The sequence below is a fragment of the Labeo rohita genome, chromosome 1 (genome assembly GCF_022985175.1).
Source record: "Labeo rohita strain BAU-BD-2019 chromosome 1, IGBB_LRoh.1.0, whole genome shotgun sequence".
NCBI classification, from domain to species: Eukaryota; Metazoa; Chordata; class Actinopteri; order Cypriniformes; family Cyprinidae; genus Labeo; species Labeo rohita.
In genome coordinates, this window is record NC_066869.1 from 34,429,113 (window position 1) to 34,452,766 (window position 23,654).

Genomic DNA, 23,654 nt, shown 5'->3' on the forward strand with positions numbered 1-23,654 from the left:
TGACTGTATTTCAGGAGGGGGTGTGTGTACATGCTATGATACGTGCAAACTGAATGTGTGTTTGGACATGTATTGATCTCTTTGGCGCGCTGCAGTCGAGATTGACTGAACTCGCAGTTTTTAGTTACAGTCTCTTTCTTGTGTACCTTGGGAAATATGTTCTTGACATAGATGGGCAAGTCACCATGGGAACTGCCAAATCCTCCTACAATGCTGAAGCCAAGCCCAGCAGAGCCACGTTCAAGAATGATAGTCTGGAACTGAGAACTTAAACACACACAAAAGACATATAGAATTTAACCCATTTTTTCCCCAGACACCCTATTGGCAAACAGGGCAATGATTAATCTCTTAGTACAGTTAGAAAAAGGAAAAAAGCAAGCATAACACTTCTATTGAACAGCGTGTCTGAATAGTCTGGGTGCCCTGGAGGGGAAGTCCTTTATCAGAGCTTTAGTGTGTAGAATTCTGCTGACTCAAACGCCTCTACAGAGCTGCACACGCAAACTGGCTCTGAAATATCCACAAGCAGACGTTTCAGTAAAAATGTGCAATTTTAATATATCTCGTGAACTCATTGAAGGCCGCGCTGGGATGAAACCAGTAATAACTCTTAAATGAAAGGATAAATCTGGACCATTGTCAGCAGACCAGGAACATAATTGACTAAAGTCCTGTATGATATAACCTAAAAGTTTTGTCCCAGGACCTATGAATTTAATTGGCTTTCTAAATCTTATTAGAGTTCCTTAATTTAATGTATAGACCAGCGCAACTGGTATGAAGTGCCCCACATTGAATATTATCATCCCTAAAAGGATATACCCTACTATTCAGAAGTTTTGGGTTGCCAATATTTTGTAGCGTTTTAAAAGGTCTCTTATGCATACCAAAGCTGCATTTATTTGACACAAAAATACAGAAAGAAACAATAATACATTCGAAATATTGCAAATTGTCACATGATACTTCAGAAATAATTCCGTAGTTTGGTGCTCAAGAAACATTATTTCAAAAAAGAGAAGTAAATAAATACTGATGACAAACTTTTCACATACTTCACATACATAAATGTGCTGCCCACATACACAATACATTATAATTCTTTAAGAAATACATAAATATATGATTAAAAAACATAATAAATTAAATAAAAATGATTATTTCTCAATACAATTTAAACCTATTATAAAATATAGTACTTTTATAGTATCACTATTAATTTAAGCATTTTTTATGTATTATAATGTAATTATACAGTTGAGGTCAAAAGTTTACATCCCCATTTCAGAATCTCCAAAATGTTAATTATTTTACCAAAATAAGAGGGATCATACAAAATGCATGTTATTGTTTATTTAGTACTGACATAAATAAGATATTTCACATAAAAGATATTTACATATAGTCCACAAGAGAAAATAATAGTTGAATTTATAAAAAATGACCCCGTTCAAAAGTTTACATACACTTACTGTGTTCCACAGCTGTTATTTTTGCTGCTGGTTTTTTTTGTTTTGTTTTTTTTTTTTGTTTAGTAATAGTTGTTCATGAGTCCCTTGTTTGTCCTGAACAGTTAAACTACCCACTGTTCCTCAGAAAAATCCTTCAGGTCCCACACATTTTTGGTTTTCCAGGATTTTTGTGTATTTGAACCCTTTCCAACAATGACTGTATGATTTTGAGATCCATCTTTTCGCACTGATGCTCCAGAAGGAAACTTTTTGAATTTGAAGATCAAGGTAAATATAACTTTTTTGTTTGTCTTCTGGGAAACATGTAAGTATCTTCTGTAGCCTCTGAAGGGCAGTACTAAATGAAAACATTTATATTTAGGCAAAATAAGAAAAATGTACACATCTTTATTCTGTTCAGCAGTTTTCACATTATTAAGAATCAAGGTCATGTAAACTTTTGAATGGGGTCATTTTTATATGTTCAACTGTAAACATCTTTTATGTGAAATATCTTATTCAGGTCAGTACTAAATAAACAATCACGCGCATTTTGTATGATCCCTTTTATTTTGGTAAAATAATTAACATTTTGCCAATTCTGATGCAGGATGTAAACTTTTGACCCTTAACTGTAAATATTCATTTCAAGTACCTCTGGTGGTTGTGGGTATTGTAATTCTCTGAGAGTCCATGTGAGGAGTGAATAGCTCCATCTGCACAGTCACTTGGCATCACCTTTAATCAAACACACAGATTGTGACATTCATGGTAAGATGTGCTCTGTGTAGAATGACTGAACACTTGATTATGTTTTGAAATGATTTGATATGCGTGTGACGATACATACCTGCAGTGTGACGGCTCCGCTGCTGTTTCTCAGGAGAGTACTTGCCTCAGTAACTGAGAGACGTTCAGTTGATGTACCGTTAATGCTGATGACCCTGGCACCCAGCTGAAAAATCAATTCACAGTTGATTATTTTTGAGGGTGGTGGGAAGCAATTCCCATGAATGAGTTTTCACTTTAGTGTCTGTGACATTTACATTTTTGGTAGTAGGAACTAGACATTTATATAAACCAGTATCTAATAAAAAATGAATCCTGTATAAAAACTAGCTAGTCAGACATCAAATGTCTGTATCCATTAAAATGGTCATTTTGGCCTGTTTCATCATGACCTCCTTGACTATATACACTACCTAACTGATTTTTAATGTTTTTAAAGAATTCTCTTCTACTCACCAAGCCTGTATTTATTTGATCCAAAATACAGCAAAAGCAGTGATATTGTGAAATAATTTTACTATTTAAAATAACTGCTTTCTCTTTGCATGTTTTAAAATGTAATTTATTCCTGTGATCAAAGCTATATTTGCAGCATCATTACTCCAGTCTTTAATCACATGATCTTTCAGAAATCACTGTAATATGCTGATTTGCTGTTATTATTATTATTATTATTAATATTTAAAACAGTTGAGTACCTTTTTTTCAGGATACTTTGATGAATAGAATATATATATATATATATTTTTTTTTTTTTTTTTTTGGGGGGAAACAAATTATAAAAATTAATACTTTTATTTAGCAAGGATGCTTTAAATGAATCAAAAGTGATGATAAAGATATTTATGTTACAAAGGGTTTCTATTCATGAAAGAAACCTAAAAAAAAACTACTCAGCTGTCTTCAACATAATAATAATAATAAATGTTTTTTAAAGCAAATCAGAATATCAGAATAATTTCTGAAGGATCATATGACTGGAGTAATGGTGCTATAAATTCAGCTTTGAAATCACAGGAATAAATTACATTTTAAAATACATTAAAATAGAAAACAGTTATTTTACATAGTAAAAATATTTCAAAATTTTACTGTTTTTGCTGTAATTTGGATGAAATAAATGCAGGCTTGGTAAGCAGACTTTTTTTTAAAAAACATTAAAATCTTACTGTTCAAAAACTTTTGACTGGTACGGTACAAAAATATAAAATCATTAAACATAATCAAATTTAACAGATTTTCCTAAAATTATTTATTTAATTTAGTTCATTGCAGTCAAAACTTTTTTATTATTAGCAAAATTTAAAAATATTTAGAAATAATAACATTTTAGAAATTTTTACAACCTTTTTACTTCCTCAACCATTCAACCCTGTTATCCAAATCATTGTACAAAAAAAGTCAAAATACATATTTGTATTTTAATTTATTGGAATAATAGATCTATAAACACAGTTTCATTTAGGCTAAATGAATAGAAAAAAAAAGGTAAAATTGTGAAACATAATTTAAAACAACTGTTTTCTATTCTAATATATTTTAAAATGCTATTCTTTCAGGATTCTTTGATGCATAGAAAATTCTAAAGAACAACATTTAAAAAAAAAATCTTAAGTTACATAAATGTCTTTACTGTTACTTTTGTGTCCATGCTGGATGAAATGATTCATCTTACAGACCCCAGCGTTCTGAATAGTAGCGTACGTATAGTTTGATGTACATCGTAAGATTTACGATGATTAACAATTTCTTTTCTCCTTTTTTTAAGATTTATTTTAGGCATTTTTGCCTAACAGTATAGAGTATAGACAGTATAGAGACATGCCAGAAAGCCATATGGGAGTGGGAACTGGAAAAGAACCATGAGCCGGGCTCAAACTTGGGTCTACAAAGTGGTACAATATTTTAGAAAGCTGTCCACAAGGCTACTGGCTCCATCATAAACATTTTCCAAACATATGAAAAAGGGGAAAAAGGCTTTTAGCTCCTATAACATATTCTGTACCCATCAAGTGTCAAGCATTCTCTACCTGCAGAAGTCCTGCGCGTGCTGCAGGTGTGGTCGGGTCCAAGTTGGAGATATAAATCATACCATCTCCTTGTGTGCCTCTCAATCTCAGCTCCACAGACTCACATTCATGCTGGGACAGAATCACAGCAACCTTACAGTTACTTACTGCAGAAACATTGCATTACTGCTTTCAAAGTGCAAATCCAAACCCACCTTCTGAACGGTGACAGTTCTGATGTCCACATTTTCATCCACAGCTGTGGAAACAGATGAAAACATTGACTCACTGATGAAGAGGACTGAATACTGAATAGTGAATAATTGCATGATGTGACAGATACTCTTACAATCATGTGCGCTGAGAGAGGAGAGAAGAGGGACGTCCACCTCGCCCACCTGCCACAACACAGTCAGAACACAGACACTGTGTAGATTGTGCAATGTCTAGATCTGAGATGAATATCACTGAGACAAGTTGTGTTTGTGTGCTGTAAAAATGTGTATAGTATACACACTGTGTCAAAAGTGTTTGGGGTTGATTATATTTTTAAAATATTTTTAAAAGAAGTCTCACCAAGTGCTCAACAGGATTTAATCAAAAATACAGTAAAATCATATTCTGAAATATTATTATTTAAAATAACTGTTTTCTACTTGAATATATTTTCAAATATAATTTATTCCCGTCATTGCATCAGAAATCATTAATTGATTTGGTGCTCAAGAAACATTATTATTATCACTGTTGCTGCTTTTATTTTTGTGGAAACTTTTTTTTTTTTCCTGATTGAAGACATAAATAGAAAATTCCACAGAACAGCATTTATTTGGGAGATTTTTAAATAACATTAGAAATATCTTCACTCTCAATTTTGATCAATTTAATATGGAAGAAATAAAGGTAATTGACTTTTTCTCGCAATTCTAACTTTTATTCTCAGAATCGCGTGATACAAATTCGCAATTGACTTTTTCCACAGAATGCCGTGATACAGCCTTGCAATTCTGACTTTTTTTTTCATCGCAATTGTAAGTTAAAAAGTCAGAATTATATATAGAATTATAATTTCATTACTTTCCTATGCGCTGTGCATTAACTTCTAACGTTATAAACTGTCATTTTATTAAGAAGTATTTCAGATGTTTTTTTTGTTTTTTTTTATTTGTTTTAATTGGTCTTCCTTTTCTTTCTTTTCATATTATTAGTCTTTTGTACAATCTCTTTAACTATCAAAAGCTTTTTTTGTGGTATTTGTGGGTTCAAACTCACTCCAAAGAATTCCACCTTATTTGATAAAATTACAGAAATCTGATAACAAAAAATCATGTCAGAATTGTGTCTTTTTCTCTAAGAATTGTGAGATATATATCACTTTTTTCCCTCATAGAATTGGACATTGTAACTCACAATTGCAAGTTTATATCTAAGAATTCTGGGGGGAAAAAGCCTGAACTGCAAGATATCTCAATTCTGTTTTTTTTTTTTTTTCTTGAGTTTATATCACGCAATTCTGAGAAAATTCTGAGACTTCATTTCTCTGAGTTTGGAGTTTATATTTCGCAATTCTGTCTTTATAATTCACAATTGCAAGTTTATTTCTCACAATTCTGAGAAAATATCATAATTACATGAATCATGTGCTGTGCAATACCTTCTAACTGTCATTTTATTAAGAAGTATTTCAGCTGTTTTTTTGAGAATTTAGTTTTAACTGCTAATCATTTTGTTTTAATTGGTCTTCCTTTTCATATTATTAGTCTTTTGTACAACATCTTTAACTATCAAAAGCTTTTTTGTGGTATTCGTGGGTCTCACTGCAAAGAATTTCACCTTATTTGATAAAATTACAGAAATCATGTCAGTCATTGAGCAATAGCTAAATTTGGCTTTTTATTTCCGTTCTTTCGGGAATCAATTCTGTCCATTTTCTTGTCATAATGGCCTGAACTTAACCAAACCATATTTTGATCCCTTTATAAAAATATAAGAATTATAACACATGAACATTTATTTGTTTTAGATCACCAGGTTCAAAAGGTACTGGAATGATCTCTTTGTACTGTATAAAATGTTCACCTGATCTCCATATGAGTAGTGTGATGAAGCTTTAAAACGTGCCACCTCCAACAGCACAGACCCACTACACCTCTGCAGCACACATACACAAAGAAAGAGGATCATAATTAGCCTTTATGAAGGAAATGCATTAATTAAAATATTCCTGAGAGAAATGTATTTGCCTGCACCTGCAGCAGTGCGCTCGCATAGTCCTGCGATGCAGCTCGGATGTCCTCTCCATTCACAGACAAAATCTGGTCACCTAGCAACAGCCTTCCATCCAAGTCTGCAGCCCCTCCCCTTGTTATCTCAGACACAAAGATTCCAGTGTCATTCCTGCAAGACATGCAGACAAATATGAATTCAGATGAATCGCAAAACAGCTGACTCTATGTATTATTTATGATCTATAGTGTGCAGTTTTCTAATGTAATTATACCCCTTTAAAATAGCCCACCTTTTTCCCACAATGCGAAGCCCCAGTCCCTGTCCTGTTTTGAGCATCAGCTCCACACTGAAGAGGTCCCACATGTCTTCAGGTGTATGGTTCTGGAGTGTGTGTGTGGAGTGGTTCTCTGTCACAGGGTCTCTGTAGATACACAATCGCACACGCTGCGGACTCAAGCGCAGGACGCTCAAGGCCTCCTCATGAGTGGCCATTCTCAGATCAATGCCGTTCACCTAGATAACAATAATTACACTTAAGAGCTACTCAGAGATCCTTGGATGGGCAAAGCAGATTAAATATTTTACCAGTTCGAATATTCAGTTAGGGTTTAATCTGCACTGTACCTTGTTGATGTCAATCTAAGGCATGACAGTTCTCGACAGTTAGAATTGTTACTCTGTATACTTGATTGTAAACATCTAGGGTCAATGGAACTTCTTTGTGAAGAGATCAATAAACTACATTCTGTACAACTTCACTAGTAAATGCTAGACTTCCGTACCTCTAGTATATGATCTCCTGCCCACAACCGACCATCTCTGTGTGCCGCACCATCCTTATTCACTTCATGAATCATTATTATGCCCTGACAAAGAAAGAAAGAAAGAAAGAAAGAAAGAAAAAGAAAGGAAAGGAAAGACAGAAATTATGTGAAAGCATTTTAGTGAAAAGTTGATTTAGTAAAAAATTGACAGTGATTCTTTAACAACACCATGCACTCGAGCTGGCATGAACCTAAAAATACTGCAGAATCTTTAATAATTTTTCTTTCCTTTGAAATGTTTTAAAATCCAAAAGCTTTGTTTATTTCCACATAAAAAAGCCCTAGGGAAAGAAAGACATTGTTTGAACTCCCATTTTTTGATTTCTGGTGATTGCAGCATGTTACTTCTATATTTATTTTTAATTTAAAGGAATATTTTATAAGCTTTATCAAGAGCAATTCTGGCCTTCTGTCAAATACTACAACATAAAAAATAATTTAGACCCATCCCTCAGTTCACAAAAACGAGCAAACAGCATGGTTTAGACAACTTTACAGATCAAATAATAAGTGTTTTTCTACTAAATAATTAAAAGTAAAAAACAAACAAGCAAAAAACCCTTCATGTTTTAAAACCCTACTGTCAACATATCCCACTCACTTCAACTGTGAATGACTTTCGTTTGATTTGCTTTTAATTAAAGGGGTCATCGGATGTCCATTTTTAGTTGATATGATTCTTTAGGGTCTTAATGAAAAGTCTATAACATACGTTGGTTAAAATTTCTCAGTGGTAATGTAAAAAACACCCTTTTTACCTTGTCAAAATCAGCCCTTTTTAGAGTGAGCCGTTCTGTTGCATTTGCCTTTAAATGCTAATGAGCTCTGCTCACCCTGCCCCTCTCTACTGTGGGGTGACAAGCTGTTCTGTTTATAGCTGTTTGCAGCCCTTGTCTTTAGACACATTTAACCGTGAAACTTGCTAACTAGCACATTATTAAGAAAGGCGATTTGCAAAGATGCATAAAAACCCCTTATACTCACTTCTGCTGTAGGTGCATCATGAATGATTTGCACGAATATAGACGCATTTATGTATATCGCAGTGCACATTTCCTTCTAAAACGAAAGTAACGTCAATCCTCTGCGTCAATACAATGGCAGTCAGAGTGTTACAGCTCAGGGCGGGTCTAAGGTAAGACAGCCTTGTCAATCAACTATCTTGGGAGTAACCTTGGTCGGTGTGGCGTCACACAGAGAAGAAGCTGAGAATGGCTTGATTTGACAAAGGGGATATTACTTATAAAAATTTAAAAAAATACCACTTGGTGGATTTTTATCATTATAGGGTGGTTCTGCCAACACACATTTATGATCAAACAACATGTAAAAGTGAGTTATGCATCCGATGACCCCTTTAAAGGCATAGTTAACCCAAAAATGAAAATTCTATCCCCCTCACGTCGTTCTAAACCCGTAAAACCTTTGTTCATCTCTGGAACACAAGTCAAGATATTTTTGATTATATTTTGCACACAAAGGAAAAAAAAAAAAGACTTTATTCAACAGTTCTTCTCCCTTGGGTCAGCATCTACTGCCATTATTGATAGTACCACAACACATTATATTTGACCTGTAATATTTCTTTGAAGGATAGTTCACTGAAAAAATTAAATTCCAACTTTATTTTTTAGCTTTGTCTCCACGCAAAAGCATTGTATGGCTTCTGAAGTCACATGAGCTACTTATATAGTGAATTCCTATAGCTCAAACACTAAAGCATGGCAGCAGCAATGCCAAGACCATGGGTTTAATGCCCAAGCAATGCATGAACTGATAAAACGGATATCTTGAATGCAGTGTATGTTGCTTTGCTTTGGAATGCATAACAGCATGAACATTCTGCTAAATATCTTCTTTTGTGTTCCATGTGAGAAAGAAAATCATAAAGGTTTGGAATGACATGAGTGAGTAAACGATGACATGACATTTTCTAGGGCTGGGTTTTGACAAATTTCATGATTTGATTTGATTTAGATTCACAAGCTTGTGATTCGATTTGACATCGGTTATTTTGGATACATATCAGGTACAGTACATGACAAATTTTCTCAAGGAAAAGAAGCTCAACTAATGCTGTAAAATATACAAGAGTCAGTTTGTACTACATTACTATAATATTGAAGGTTAAAATTAACTGATTGGTATACAAACGCTTAAATTACATGAAGCAAATAAATAAAGTTTTGATAATAAAATTATAATTACATAATTATATTTCTACTCCAACTCGTTTTTTTGAAATATAAACATTTAAAAGATGGCTGTCATATAAAAAAATGTACGGATTTATATAAACCAACTAAACACTTAAGAAATTATAATGAATATGTTATTTGGTGCATGTATTTAGCAAAATGCTCCTCTCTATAGAGTTTATGGTCACCGAATATGTTTTATCAGAGGTAAATGTGACGTGTTTGCATGGTTGAAACACTGATTGAGCAATTACATGAGACAGGATATGGATTTTGGTGAGTTGTATTCTGTCTTTTAACATACATTCGGATATTTATTCATATTTATTTTGTTCTGAAACTGGTAGAGGAGAGGAGATGATCAGTTCACGTGAGCTTCGGGCTGACGCTTCTCTACAGCAATCTGTCACGTCACATGAAACAGCGCCAAAAAGCATTGTTGTTTGAATACTGTAATAAAATGGACAAAAATTTTAAATCTGAAATTTTGTTTCATATCAAAAGTAAAGCACAATGCTTATTTGAGATTTATTGGATGGGAGGTGTGCTACAATGTTCCGTTCATTAACTAAAACAGGCTAGACTAACTGATTCTTGGGATTTAAAAATCGATTTAGAATGAGAATCGAGAAATCAATATTTTTTACCCAGCCTTAATATTTTCATTTTTTGGCTGACTATGGCAACTAAAGCAACTAATCTGATATTCAGATTTACACTGAAGATGCTGTTTCAACACTGTGAAGTCTAATAAACTTGGTTTTATTTACAATTTCTCACCAGTGCTGTGTTGCAGCCTCCTACTATGCTGAGGCCAAGCCCTGTGGTGCCCTTGCAGATATCAATATTATTCATACAGCCAGGTATGATGGGACATGTTAGGGGGTCAGAGCTCACAGAACACTGGGCAAAATAAGAAGCGCTGTGAGGCCCCGTGCAAGAGCTCTGATTGGCTGTGGAGCCGCAGTGGATGTTCTCATCAGCTGATGAAATGCCAGTTGATGGAGGAGTACAGTAGCTGGGGGACATGTGACTGGCAGGATGACATGTGGGTTTATGATTGGATGTGGCATTGATTGGAGCAGGAAGACCGATGCTGAGATTCTCTGAGGAGCAAGACTTCAGTTTATCCTCTCTGCTGATCCTTCCATCCTATCGACAAACAGAAACGTGAGGATAAAGAGAATGAGAATGAAGCAGGCAGATGTGCCATGTTTTTGTCTAATATTCGATTTGACTTTTTTTTACCTGCGACAAAGCTAAATGTTGACCTTCTTTGACCTGCATGGCAGGAGATAAAACAGGACAGTTGTCCATCTAAATAGATAAAACTCTTATTAGATGACAAGTGACAGAAGATGTGCAGTAATGCAGATATGTGGTAACAGAAAATTCAAGAGTATTTCATCAAAATTAAATAAAAAAATCAAAGAAAAAAAAATCAATAACTCGTCAGAAACAAGCAGCTAACTATGCAAATATATTGTAATGAACATGTTCATAATGGTTTTTTCGACAATGATTTGATTGGTTAATGAAGTACAGCTCTATAATTATTGTGTCTTTTACTATTTTTAATAGTTTTATTAAGTATTTTAGTTTATTTATTCATGTGTGTGTGCCTGGTGTTTTCTACATTATTGGACTAAATGTTCATACAAGGATAGTAATACCAGAAATTTTTGACCTTCTGGGGATATTTGTTTTTTTTTTTTTTTGGTCCCCATGAGGAAACAAGCTTAAATGATTGTTTTTGAAAATGTAAAACTGCAGAAAGTTTGTGTTAGGAGTGAATCTAGGTGTTGGATTAGGGTAAGGGCACAGAAAATATAGTTTGTGCAGTATAAAAACCATTACACCTATGGAATGTCCCCATAAAACATGGAAACCCAACGTGTCTATGTGTGTGTGTGTGTTTGTGTCTTCATTGCCTCCTTTACTGGTCCTGTAGTCATTTGGTTCTGTGCAGGTTTATTCCTGTTGAGAAAATTAAATATGTGCATCAAAAAATGTGACACATACATAGGGTACAACAGGGCTAAAGGCACCCCGGGGTAAAAGGCGCCCTTGATATTATTTTCCTCTAAACCACTAGATGGCACAAAAAAATGGCACAGAACTTTCTAAAACATTAGCTTTTCAAGATGCACATGCAAATTTGTGTGATCCTTGATGTGATCGCAGGCTGCAGCACAAAGTTGATTCTGTGCTTGCTTGATCTAATATTTGATTTTTTTTTTAAATGTAGATTTAAGTAGCAAATGAGAATCACTAAAATGGATGCATAGATTTTGAGACAAATGTCTTCTTAATGATTTTCATTTTTGTTTAAGATAATTAAAGCAACAGTTCTTAAATAACGAAAGAATATGTAAAAGTATGGTATTTAGGGTAAAAAGCACCATTGCTGTTGGGGCTAAAAGGCTCAATAATTAACATGATAATTAATAGATGGATGACTTTTCCATTTGTTGACATGACATGTTTAGATTCAGTTGGTAAATATCATATATTATGTTGGAAGTCCATCTTAGACATAATCACCATGTTTAGAATGAAACCATCATATTTAAAAACATGATATTAACAATATCATATAATAAAATATCATTTGTTCTTACTACTGTACATCTATATTAAATTATTATGGGATCTCCTGCAATGCTTTCAGAATATTTACTTTTTAAAATGATTTTGTTTCTGTATTAAAATTTAAATTTTTTATATTAACATTTTAATGACAATTTATTTTTATTTTTCAAAATAAGCAGAAAATAGTACAAACTTTGCTAATGTGATTGTTTTGAACAAGTATTAACTTAGACATTAAAAAAAAACATTACTGTGTGCCTTTTGCCCCATGCTGGCAAGCCTTTTACACCGTGTGTGGGGTAATATAACCGTATATATTTTTTCTGCAATAACACATTTTACACATTTTTTTAAAGTGTGCCTTTAGCCCCGTTGTACGCTACTAAACACACACTATACATAGATATACAGTAGGATGCAAAGCCTGAGACCTTGTGAAAATGCGTCTAGTTTGATTTAAAATTGCATACAGTATTCATGTGCATATGCAGTGTGTTTGAGTTGGCATAGACCTAAAATAGTGCAGAATATCTTCCTTTCTTTATTTCTGCTTGTTTCAAAAAGTCAAATACACATAATCTATGTACATAAAGTGTACACTCTTAAAAATAAAGGTGCTTCACAATGCCAACGAAGAACCTTTTTTGTCTAAATGGTTCCATAACCACAAAAGGTTCTTCGTGGTGAAAGAATCTGAAGATGGTTCTTTAAAGAACCTTTGACTGAATGGTTCTTCGTGGAACCAAAAATGATTCTTCTATGGCATCGCTGTGAAGAACCTTTTAAAGCACCTTCATTTTTAAGAGTCTATATTAAAATGCATGCAGAAGACAGCTTGTGTTAATTTGCATTCATGTGAAGATGTCTCACCTTGTGAGCAGAATTCTGACTTTAGCTGGAGCATTGCTGATGATTGCTGTTGCATTCTGGTGGCTGCGTCCATACAGCACTTGTCCATTTATCTGCAAAATACACACATAAACATTCTGAAGATTAACACTTGACCTTAGATAAGACACTGTGATTTGCTTTTTCAGTTATATTGGGGAGACTGGAGGCAATTGTAAAATTTTTAATATCGTCCTTCACATAACAAACGCAAATCTACAACATCTATAATAGTTAGAATTCGATGGCATCAGACCTTAGACAACAGAATGGAAATACTGGTCATCCCACACTGCACCCAAAAAAGCTCAAAATCATTATTTGTTGAAATGAGCATTATTATCATTAGAAATTGTATGTTATTAATTATAAGCAACATATACAGCATAAAGTCTTGCTTGCACAAATTGAATGTTTCTATTGGCCAGAGTTCAGGAGGTCGTTCTCACCTCCAGTAGTTCATCTCCCACCCTGACCCGACCATCTGCGGCAGTGGCCCCGTCTGGTTTGATCTCTGACACGTACACACTCATTCTACCACGTGCTCCATCTCTGTTTCCTGACAAACACAGTCCCAGTCCAGAGCTGTGTGAGCCACAGTCCAGATCAAACATGTGCAGCTCTCCAGGCAGACTGCCATACCTCTGCTGCATGCGGCCTGCTCACACACACATACATAAACATGTAGAAACATCCAGTGGACACACTAATGGAGACACTGACTTGTATGCATAGCTAATGATACTTCTGAACCCCCTAAGCTTATTATTTGGTATGTTTATTACGCAGGTTTCCTAGTAGGGATGGTTCACTGCTCTTTACAATGTAGGTGATTTCAGGTTTTCCTGTCTTTAAGTCCCCTTTATGTAGGTGAAACCTGAGCCACACATAAACATACTCCAGTAAGAGGCCTGCTCCTGCTTCTGCTCCTGCCCGCTGTGTTGATGTGAAGCCTCTTCTGGCAAGGGTGGTCTCTCTGGAACCCTCTGTACTCCATCTGTTTCTGTGTTGACTTGCCTGGAGGGCAGTTTCAGGAGGGGGGGAGCTAAATGTGGAGGCTTCCCCAACTTCCAGTCTTCTGTACGCTACAACAGCACCATAAAAAGTGATTATATGCGCCAGAAAATACATTGTTTAATCAGTTCTCATTTAAAGGGATAGCTCACCCAAAAATTTAAATTCTGTCATTAATTACTCACCCTCATGTCGTTCCAAACCCGTAAGACCTTTGTATTTTTTATGAAATCCAAGAGCTTTCTGACTCAATAGTCAGCAACGCAACTTCCACGTTCAAGGCCCAGAAAGGTAGTAAGGACATTGTTAAAATAGACTACTTTTTGTGCGCAAATAAAACAAAAATAACGCTTTTATTCAACTGTTTTTTTGTCATGGTAGAAATTGTTAAATGATTTTATTTCGGTTTTCTTTGCGCACAAAAAGTATTCTTGTAACTTCATAAAATTAAAGCTAAATCATGTCACATGGACTATTTTAATGATGTCCTTACTAACTTTCTGGGCCTTGAATGAGGTAGTTGCGTTGCTCTATACAGCGGCAGAAAGCTTTTTTTGAAAAATATATCAATTTGTGTTCCCAAGAAGAACAAAGGTCTTACGGGTTTGGAAATTAATGAGGGTGAGTAATTAATGACAGGATTTTCATTTTTGGGTGAACTACCCCTTTAAATCTGCTCAAGAGTATTTTACAACATGGCTGACAAAAAATAAGTGTGCATAATTGTATTAAATTTGCACCTGTAGTGTTTTTTAAAAACTTGTAGATAATATAAAATTAATAAAATAAAAGACCACTTAAGTGAACTTAGGTGAACTTAGTACACTTTGTAATAATGTCAAACTAAAAGTCTTACTTTAAAGTCGAGGATATATAATGTTTTAAAGGAACACTCCACTTTTTTTGAAAATAGGCTCATTGTCCAACTCCCCTAGGGTTAAACATCTCACTCAAAAATTACCAAAGAGTTTCGATATTTTTCCTATTTAAAACTTGACTCTTCTGTAGTTACATTGTGTACTAAGACAGACGAAAAATGAAAAGCTGCGATTTTCTAGGTCGATATGGCTAGGAACTATACACTCATTCCGGCGTAATGATTAAGGAACTTTGCTGCCGTACCATGGGTGCAGGAGGCGCAATGATATTACGCAGCTGGCAACTCTGCCGGCTACAACTCTGCATCTACACAAAACTTAGTGCCGGTCACTTTCAGGCGCTGCGTAATATCATTAAGGCAGCAAAGTCCCTTGATCATTACGCCGGAATGAGAGTATAGTTCCTAGCCATATCAGCCTAGAAAATCGCAACTTTTAATTTTCCGTCAGTCTTCGTAAACAGTGTAATTACAGAAGAGTCAAGTTTTAAATAGGTCAAATATCGTTATTATATATGGTCATTTTTGAGCGAGATGCTATCTGTCTAATCAGAATCAATGATCTATGCTAAGCTATGAGCCTATTTTAAAAAAAATGGAGTGTTCCTTTAATGTCTTTTGTTGAGCTTAGTGTGTTGACTAACATACTAAAGCACATGTAAAGTAGTTTTAACTGGTGTTTTTACGTTGGTAACGTTAAGGTTACTGTATTTAATGTACTAAACTGCAACGTCATCATTACAAATGTGTAATTACAAAAATATTACAGCACATTACATACAAGTTTCAAATGAAATGACAAGTTTACTGTTTACTATAAATGTTGTACATTTAGCAGTACACTTTAATCAAATGTGACCCTGGACCACAAAACCCTTTTTTTTTTAAACTGATTTTTATACATCATCTGAAACCTGAAAAAAGACATAATGAAAATCTGGGTGCAAAAATATCAAAATACTGAGAAAATCGCCAAAAATGGTCCAAATGAAGTTCTTAGCAATGCATATTAATAATCAAAAATTAAGTTTTGATATATTTATGGTAGGAATTGTACAAAATGTCTTCATGGAACATGATCTTTACTTAATATCCTAATATTTAAAGAAAAATCGATCATTTTGACCCATACAATGTATTTTTGGCTATTTCTACAAATATACCCGTGCTACTTAAGACTGGTTTTGTGGTCCAGGGTCACAAATAAGTTCTGTTTTTAACGTTATGCTAATGAGTACCTTCACAAGGGTAGTGTTCGGTGTGCAGAGAATATATGTGGAGCCCATAAAATGTTATTTATATACATATATTGGATTATTACTATGCAAACAAACATTACAGACCTTAAAGGGGATGGGACTGAAGGGGTAGGTTGGGGAGAGATTATTGGGGATCTCGGGTTCCTAAAGAGGAGAGAAACCTTTAAATCAAAATATACATCACCTACAAGACACTAATGATAACCAGCATAAGCAAAAACACACCTGATGATTTTGAGAATTTGATCTTGACATCTTGTCATCAGAGCAGCTGTCAGTAGCTGAAAACTAGGCATAAAGAGGGAATAAATGTTTTACCTACTCATGTTTTGTCTCGTCTAGTGTATATCCTAACTGATTATGTGTGTGTATGTGTACATTATCTGTGCATTACCTCAGGACTCTGCACTAGTAGTTCTACTTTGTCTCCTGCTCTACGGATCGCTTCGACCGTTTCTTCATGAGTAAAATCACTCACATCTACACCTTGAACCTGCCAACACACACATTAAAAATGTAATGTGTGAAATTCTTTCTCCAGAGTCGCTCATTCCTTTTAACATACTTCTACTTTCAAGTTAACTAGTTTGCCCCAGATTTTCTTTAAACTAATCTTGTTATCTAGTTTATTTAGGTCAGCGTAGGAGTGATGCATTAGCTTATTATGACCAGCAGATGGAGATCATCAAACATCATCCAAATCCAATCAGAGTTCATCAACACTAACTTGTCTCAGCCTCAAGCCTTCTGATGTATATTTCACACCAAAATAGCAAGCGCAGATTAACATCAGCCATTCCAATCTGACTATATGACTGTATTTTCTTTTTTAACTCACTTTTATCTAGTTTCAAACCTGTATGACTTTTTTCTGTGAAGCACAAAAGGTGATTTTTTTATTCAGTGTAATTAAAGTAAACATGGATCATGATTGTCAAGCTCCAAAACATAACGTTTGGGATCAGTAGGATTTTCAGTGTTTTTTAAAGAATGTCTCTTATGCTCATCAAAGTTCTGTTTATTTGATCAAAAATACAGAAGCTTTTCATCAGCCATTACTCCAGTGTTCAGTGTCACACAATTCTTCAAAAATCTTTCTAATATGTTGATTTATCATCAATGTTGGAAACAGTTGTGCTGCTTAATATTTGTTGTTTGGAACAAATTTATTTTGAATAAATGCTGTTCATTTTAGCCTTTTAACATCAAAGTTCCAAAAGAATATCTGAAAGAATATCAAGCAGCACAACTGTTTCCAACATTAATAATAAATCAGCATATTAGAATGATTTCTGAAGAATGATGTGCCACTAAACACTGAAGTAATGATGCTGAAAATACATTTTGCATCACAACAATAAATTCTATTTTAAAGTATATTAAAATAGAAAACCACTATTTTAAATGGCAATAATATTTGACAATATTACAATTGTTTTCTATTTTTAATCAAATAAATGCAGCCTTGATGAGCAGAAAAGCCTTCTTAAAAATATTAAAAATCTTACTGATCACAAACTTTTGAACGGCAATGTATATTTATATACACTGTTACCTGCTTTCTGCTTTTATGATTTCTTCACAACTTTTTTTATCATTTATGTTCATTATATGAAGCAGAGAATTCATAAAAATTCTAAATGATAAAATATCAACATTCTAACTGATAAAAATGATCCTTTTGTGCCCCAAAAAGGTAATACAGTTTTGGAACAATGGAACAAATTTCAAATTAGTTTTCAAGGTTTACGGGATTAAATCTTTATAGCAAGTAAACTAGATAATAATTATATTACTGATTTGTGTATTGGACAACACTTCATTTAACAGTGCCATTGTTATATGTTACATATACTTAATAACAGTAGTAACAGCAAATTATGCATAATTGGAAACAATTAACCCTAATCCTAACCCTATAAGTACATGTTGTTAATTAATATTACTCAGTACTTAACCGTGTAATTACACAGTAACACGAACAAAAGAAGGACATTTTGTACTTAAACTAAAGAAGGAATAGTAGCACGTTATCTTGCAGTTCTGTTTCATTATACTTACTACAATAACTGGGAGATAAGTAGGTACTAACCCTTATAGTTACCTTATATTAAAGTACATTGTAAATATATTATTTTTTACTATAGTTGTAAGTTATTTTCTGCCAGTATCTGTATAAATATTTCTGTTTTGTTATTTTTCATAAACACACACAAACACATACACATTAGGGTGACCGCACAGCATTTTCATCCCTTGTCCCGCACGTTGCATATTGAGAAAATGTCCCGCATTTTCACCAGTCTGTTGGTTTTAACGATCAGATTAAGAAAACATCCATGCGTTCTTTTGCCTTTTTAAAAATAGCTTTTTACTGCTCTTTACTTTTTAATAGCTCTTTACTGCGCAAAGGATTTGTGGACTTCATCAAGTGATCTAGCACCACCGACGGAAATGGTCGAGCGCACACGGAAAAACGCGATATTCTCCATTCATTTGAACCATTTAAAAAAATCGATGCTGCTTTCTCAGACACGACTTTCTGTGGGGTGCATTAATCTTCTCTCGCAGGTGGATTCTCTTTACTCTCATTAAAAAAACGCGCTTTCTGTCGCATATGACAATGGATGTAATCAGTATAGCATAACAGCAGAAAATGTATCAGTCTCACACGTGTCCCGCATTGTCCCGCAAAAACACACTTATGTCCCACAACAGCTCTATTGCCAGGTGGTCACCCTAATACACACACCTGAAGAATTCGGTCTCCTTCTTTCAGAGTGCTGTTGCGTGCAGCTGGACTGTCCTCTGCGATGTGTTTTATGAAGATGCCCCGTCTCATTTCTCCATTGCTCAGTCGACTGCCCATTCCACGACCCCCGACCACACTGAAGCCAAGACACGTGCCCCCAGCCCTCAATAATGTTACTCTAGGATAATAAACACAACCATATCCACATTACACATGAACATATTAAAAGTGAATATCTCAATGTTTTGTTAGTTTATGAAATACCTTCTTGGCTGACTCCATGAACTATGATCCTTCCCATGTGTCTCTTCTTCATCTTTTTTTCTGTCTTTTTCTCTCCCTCGTCTTTGTCCGTTCTCACTCTGCAAGACCGCTCTTTCATTCTTCACCTTTTGCTCTCTTTCCAGACTTTCACTGCTCTCTCTTTGCTTTATCTGATTGTGGCTATCTGTTCTTTCATTCTCTTCTTCATCTTGAGTCTTTCCATTCACTCCTTTACCATCCACTGTACTTTGTTGTTCGGAAATGCATTCTCTAACACAAAGCAAACAAGCATTAGAACACCATCAGAAACAAGAAAACAAACAGACAAAAAGATTTTCAGACTTCTTACAAGGGTTTAAAAGGTAGGTTCTGTGAGTGCTTGGGCTGGACAGTAGTTGTTCTGTGTTTTTCCATTTCCTCTTTTGATTGGGCATGGCTGGCTCTGTGCATGTCCAGGAAGGCAGCAGGTACATATGTCACACTGATACAAAAACACACAAGAAACAGCAAAAATGGGTTTAATTAAAATTGTTTTGATAAAAAAAATCCAATTTCAACAACCAAAGAAATGTGCTGCTGGCTAGAACATTACATTTTCTAACATTTAAAAATGTTTTAATTAGTTTTAACGGACAAAATCTGTAAAGATTACAGCACTTATAATTGAAAAATCTAATTAAAAAAAAATCTTAAATAGTTAAAGAATTAGTTCACTTCCAGAATAAAAATTTCCTGATACTTTACTCACCCCCATGTCATTCAAGATGTTCATGTCTTTCTTTCTTATGTCGAAAAGAAACTAAGGTTTTTGAAAAAAAATTCCAGGATTTTTCTCAATATAGTTGAAGGTCCAAATTGCAGTTTCAAAGACGAGGGAGAGAAAAGACAGATGAAAAGATGAAGAAGAGACATGAGATGGGAAGGATCGTCGTTCATGGAGTCAGCCAAGGAGGTATCCCAAAAACTAACCAAACATTGAGGCATTCACTTTCAATATGTTCATATGTAATGATCCCAGCTGAGGAATAAGGGTCTTATCTAGTGAAATGATCAGTCATTTTCAAATATACTTTTTAACCACAAATGCTCGTCTTGCACTAGTGCAACTTCATGCATTACATAGTCACGTTAGAAAGGTCATGCATGATGTAGGCGGAAGTACCAACCCAGTGTTTACAAAGCAAACGTGGAAAAAAGTCAAACACCCAAAAACAAGGTAAAAGTTGGAGGAGAGAATAAGATGGAGTTTTTCACCCTACCCTACCTTTTTTAACCGAAGTACACAGATGAAGCACTAACTGCGCGTGAGCTTTCCAACGTGATTACGTAATGAGTGAAGTTGCACATCGCAGAGCTAGTGCAAGATGAGCATTTGTGGTTAAAAAGGATATGCATTTTTATTTTTTGAAAATGACTGATTGTTTCGCAAGATAAGACCCTTATTTCTTGGCTGGGATCGTGTAGAGCCCTTTAAAGCTGCATTGAAACTGCAGTTTGGACCGTTGATCCCCATTGAAGATGGAGAAAAATCCTGATATGTTTTCCTCAAAAATTTCTTTTTGACTGAAGAAAGAAAGACATGAACGTCTTGGTTGACATGGGGGTGAGTAAAATAGTTTTTATTCTGGAAGTGAACTAAACCTTATACTAACAATCAAAAGTTTGGGGTCAGCAACATTTTTGGATGAAGAAGACATGAATAATGCATTACATTTAGTGGCAGTAAAATCAGCTATAATGTTACAAGAATTCTATTTTTTAAGTAAATGTTCTTTTGAATGTTCTATTAATCAACAAATCCTGAAAAAAGTATCACATTCCTAGTGAAAAATAAATATATTAAAATGCATTTAAAATACATTTATCTCATGCTAAGTATACTACAAATACTTTTACATAATATGTACTTCATAAAAATACCCTGCAATTGTATTTTAGTATACTAAACTAGTATATTTAAAGTCTACTAAATTGGAACAACTAATTTTGTACTTAATGCACTTTAATTGTGTGGAAGTAGGGCTGAAGTCCATCTAAAGGTATACTTAAGTATATTTAATTGTGCTAAAGTGGAACTATTGCAAGTATACTGTAGGTACACTTAAAAAAAATTGCATTTAAAGACATTATTTAAATATTACACAATCCTCATCAATAGTGACATTAAAACATATTTTAGGCTTAATATTAAGAAATGTGCATCGTGCACAAGTACTTCAAATAAAGTTTAATTACAACTTTTTTACTTTACAACTTTTTTTTAATAATTTTTATATCAGTAAATATGGTAATTGACTTCAGTTATACTTAGTATAAAATAAATGCACTTTTACTAGGGTTGAAACTGTGATACTTTGAGGATTTTTGAGGATGAACAAAATGTTTAAAAGAACAGTTATTATAAAAAGCGTAACTGAAAATAATAAGAAATCTGACCCTGGACCACAAAACCAGTCTTATACGGATTGCACGGATATATTTGTAGCAATAGCCAAAAATACATTGGATGGGTCAAATTTATTGATTTTTTTTTTTTTTTGCCAAAAATGATTAGGATATTAAGTAAAGATCATATTCCATAATGATATTTTGTACATTTTCTACCGTAATTATATAAAAAATTAATTTTTGATTAGTAATATGTATTGCTATGAACTTCATTTGGACCAAAAGGCGATTTTCTCAATATTTTGATTTTTTTGCACCCTCAGTTTCCAGATTTTTCAAATAGCTGTATCTCGGGCCAAATCCTAACAAACCTAACATCAATGGAAAGTTTATTTATTCAGCCTTCAGATGATGTATAAATCTCAATTTCGAGAAATTTACACTTGGTCCAGGGTCACAAATGTTTCTTTAGCACCAAATCAGGATATTAGAAGGATTTCTGAAGGATCATGTAAAAGTGAAGACTGGAGTAATGATGCTGAAAATTTGGCTTTGCCATTAGAGGAATTAAAAAAAAAAAAAAAAAAAAAGATATATATATATAAACCAACCGTTATATTAAATTGTAATAATAATTCACAACAGTGCTGTTTTTACTGTATTTCTGATCAAATAAAGGCAGCTTGATAAGCTTAAGAATTTTCTTTTAAAAATATAAATATCTTACCAACCGCAAACTTTCAGAATGAATGAATGAATGAATGTTTGTTTGTTTGCTTGTTTGTTCATATACATCTAAAAAAACTTGTTTTGTGAAACAATGACACCACTTGTTTGATATATAATAATAAATTTTATTGCGAAAGCTTATCCTGTATTTATTTGAATTAAATTTAGATAAAAACTAGACGTCAGTGTTAGTTTCCCATTTAGATAAAGCTTGGTAAATGTGTGTATGTAAGCACCTGAGATCAGGTCCAATCAGTGAATGTCTGCGCAGCATGGCTCTGGCTTGTGCGTTGGTCAGGTTGGTGGTAGATTCTCCATTGATGGCAACAATTCCATCCCCCACTGCCAGTCTCCCATCTTTACTGATTGACCCGCCATGAACCACAGAGCGGATTATCATGCCTGAACCATCCCTTAAGGCACTCACTGTCATTCCTACACACACACACACACACACACACACACACGTATCATGTACATAGTCTCCTTACGTTATGTACTTCTTTTGTCATATGAATTTTTAATTTGATATTTTCATTCATTACCTTTTACATCTTTGCATCATGAACTGTTTTACTGTTTAAATTCAAATTTAAAGTTCCTTTCTCACAAATTACCCCATATGAGTTAAAAAAACCTTTTTTGTGACAGTGGAAATGTATAACTATAAGGGCTTTCAGATATAAACCTACACCGACAAATATTCACTGAAGCAAAAAGTGTGACAACTAGCCCTAGGCTCTCCCAACAGTGAATATTTTAAGAATATATAACTTCAGTCATTTTTATTTAAACAAGATCATCATAACCAACAAGAATGTGAGTTAAAGTGTGGGTTTGGCCAGGTTCATAGTTTAACCACATCAGACAATTTTGCTCTAAACTGTCATTTCCACACCCTGTGAAGCCCTTAACTGTCCGTATTTATAATTCAAACTCTCTTATTCAAAGCAAATGTAAGATTATTTCTAAGTAACAATGAAAGTGTCAGCGTACTATGTAGAATAAGTGCATTTGAGAGGGTCTTAATACCCCTCACTCACCTTTATGGCATATAAAGTGTTGGCTTTGACTCAGCGTTGTATTAAAATCACAGCATGTGCCTTCAACAATTCATTTTACGAGTATTACGTTGAGCTAATGAGCTTCAAACAGTGCTGATGACTTTATTGTGGGTGTAAAGTGAATGGTCGGCTTCGTACACATTTTTGCGGCTACAGATCTGTCTAAATTGCTCTCAATTAAAAACCACGCAAGACTATATTAGATATAATAAGCAGATGATTTATGAATAATTAGGAGTCCATGCAAAGAAAAAAAACACATGCAACATGAACACTAACAAGCAAGGAAACACACACCAATCATGGAGACAACACTATGGTCGT

The 23,654-nt window shown here is 34.2% G+C and overlaps 1 protein-coding gene across 1 annotated transcript in view; it reads right to left on the bottom strand.

The window, feature by feature from the left end:
* si:dkey-92j12.5 (multiple PDZ domain protein) overlaps positions 1-23,654 on the bottom strand; it is a 60,664-nt gene that overhangs the window by 2,808 nt on the left and 34,202 nt on the right. Inside the window, exons 21-43 of the mRNA XM_051124287.1 lie at positions 22,503-22,701; positions 19,499-19,630; positions 19,150-19,419; positions 18,886-19,063; positions 16,528-16,626; positions 16,359-16,421; positions 16,218-16,277; positions 13,882-14,068; positions 13,433-13,641; positions 12,966-13,057; positions 11,435-11,480; positions 10,752-10,820; positions 10,284-10,655; positions 7,264-7,347; positions 6,771-6,994; positions 6,502-6,649; positions 6,332-6,403; positions 4,602-4,650; positions 4,468-4,511; positions 4,274-4,384; positions 2,305-2,409; positions 2,110-2,192; positions 147-267 (exon numbers count right to left, since the gene is read on the bottom strand). Coding sequence (XP_050980244.1) covers positions 147-267; positions 2,110-2,192; positions 2,305-2,409; positions 4,274-4,384; positions 4,468-4,511; positions 4,602-4,650; positions 6,332-6,403; positions 6,502-6,649; positions 6,771-6,994; positions 7,264-7,347; positions 10,284-10,655; positions 10,752-10,820; positions 11,435-11,480; positions 12,966-13,057; positions 13,433-13,641; positions 13,882-14,068; positions 16,218-16,277; positions 16,359-16,421; positions 16,528-16,626; positions 18,886-19,063; positions 19,150-19,419; positions 19,499-19,630; positions 22,503-22,701 — 3,017 coding nt within the window. The remainder of the gene's footprint in view (positions 1-146; positions 268-2,109; positions 2,193-2,304; positions 2,410-4,273; positions 4,385-4,467; positions 4,512-4,601; positions 4,651-6,331; positions 6,404-6,501; positions 6,650-6,770; positions 6,995-7,263; positions 7,348-10,283; positions 10,656-10,751; positions 10,821-11,434; positions 11,481-12,965; positions 13,058-13,432; positions 13,642-13,881; positions 14,069-16,217; positions 16,278-16,358; positions 16,422-16,527; positions 16,627-18,885; positions 19,064-19,149; positions 19,420-19,498; positions 19,631-22,502; positions 22,702-23,654) is intronic.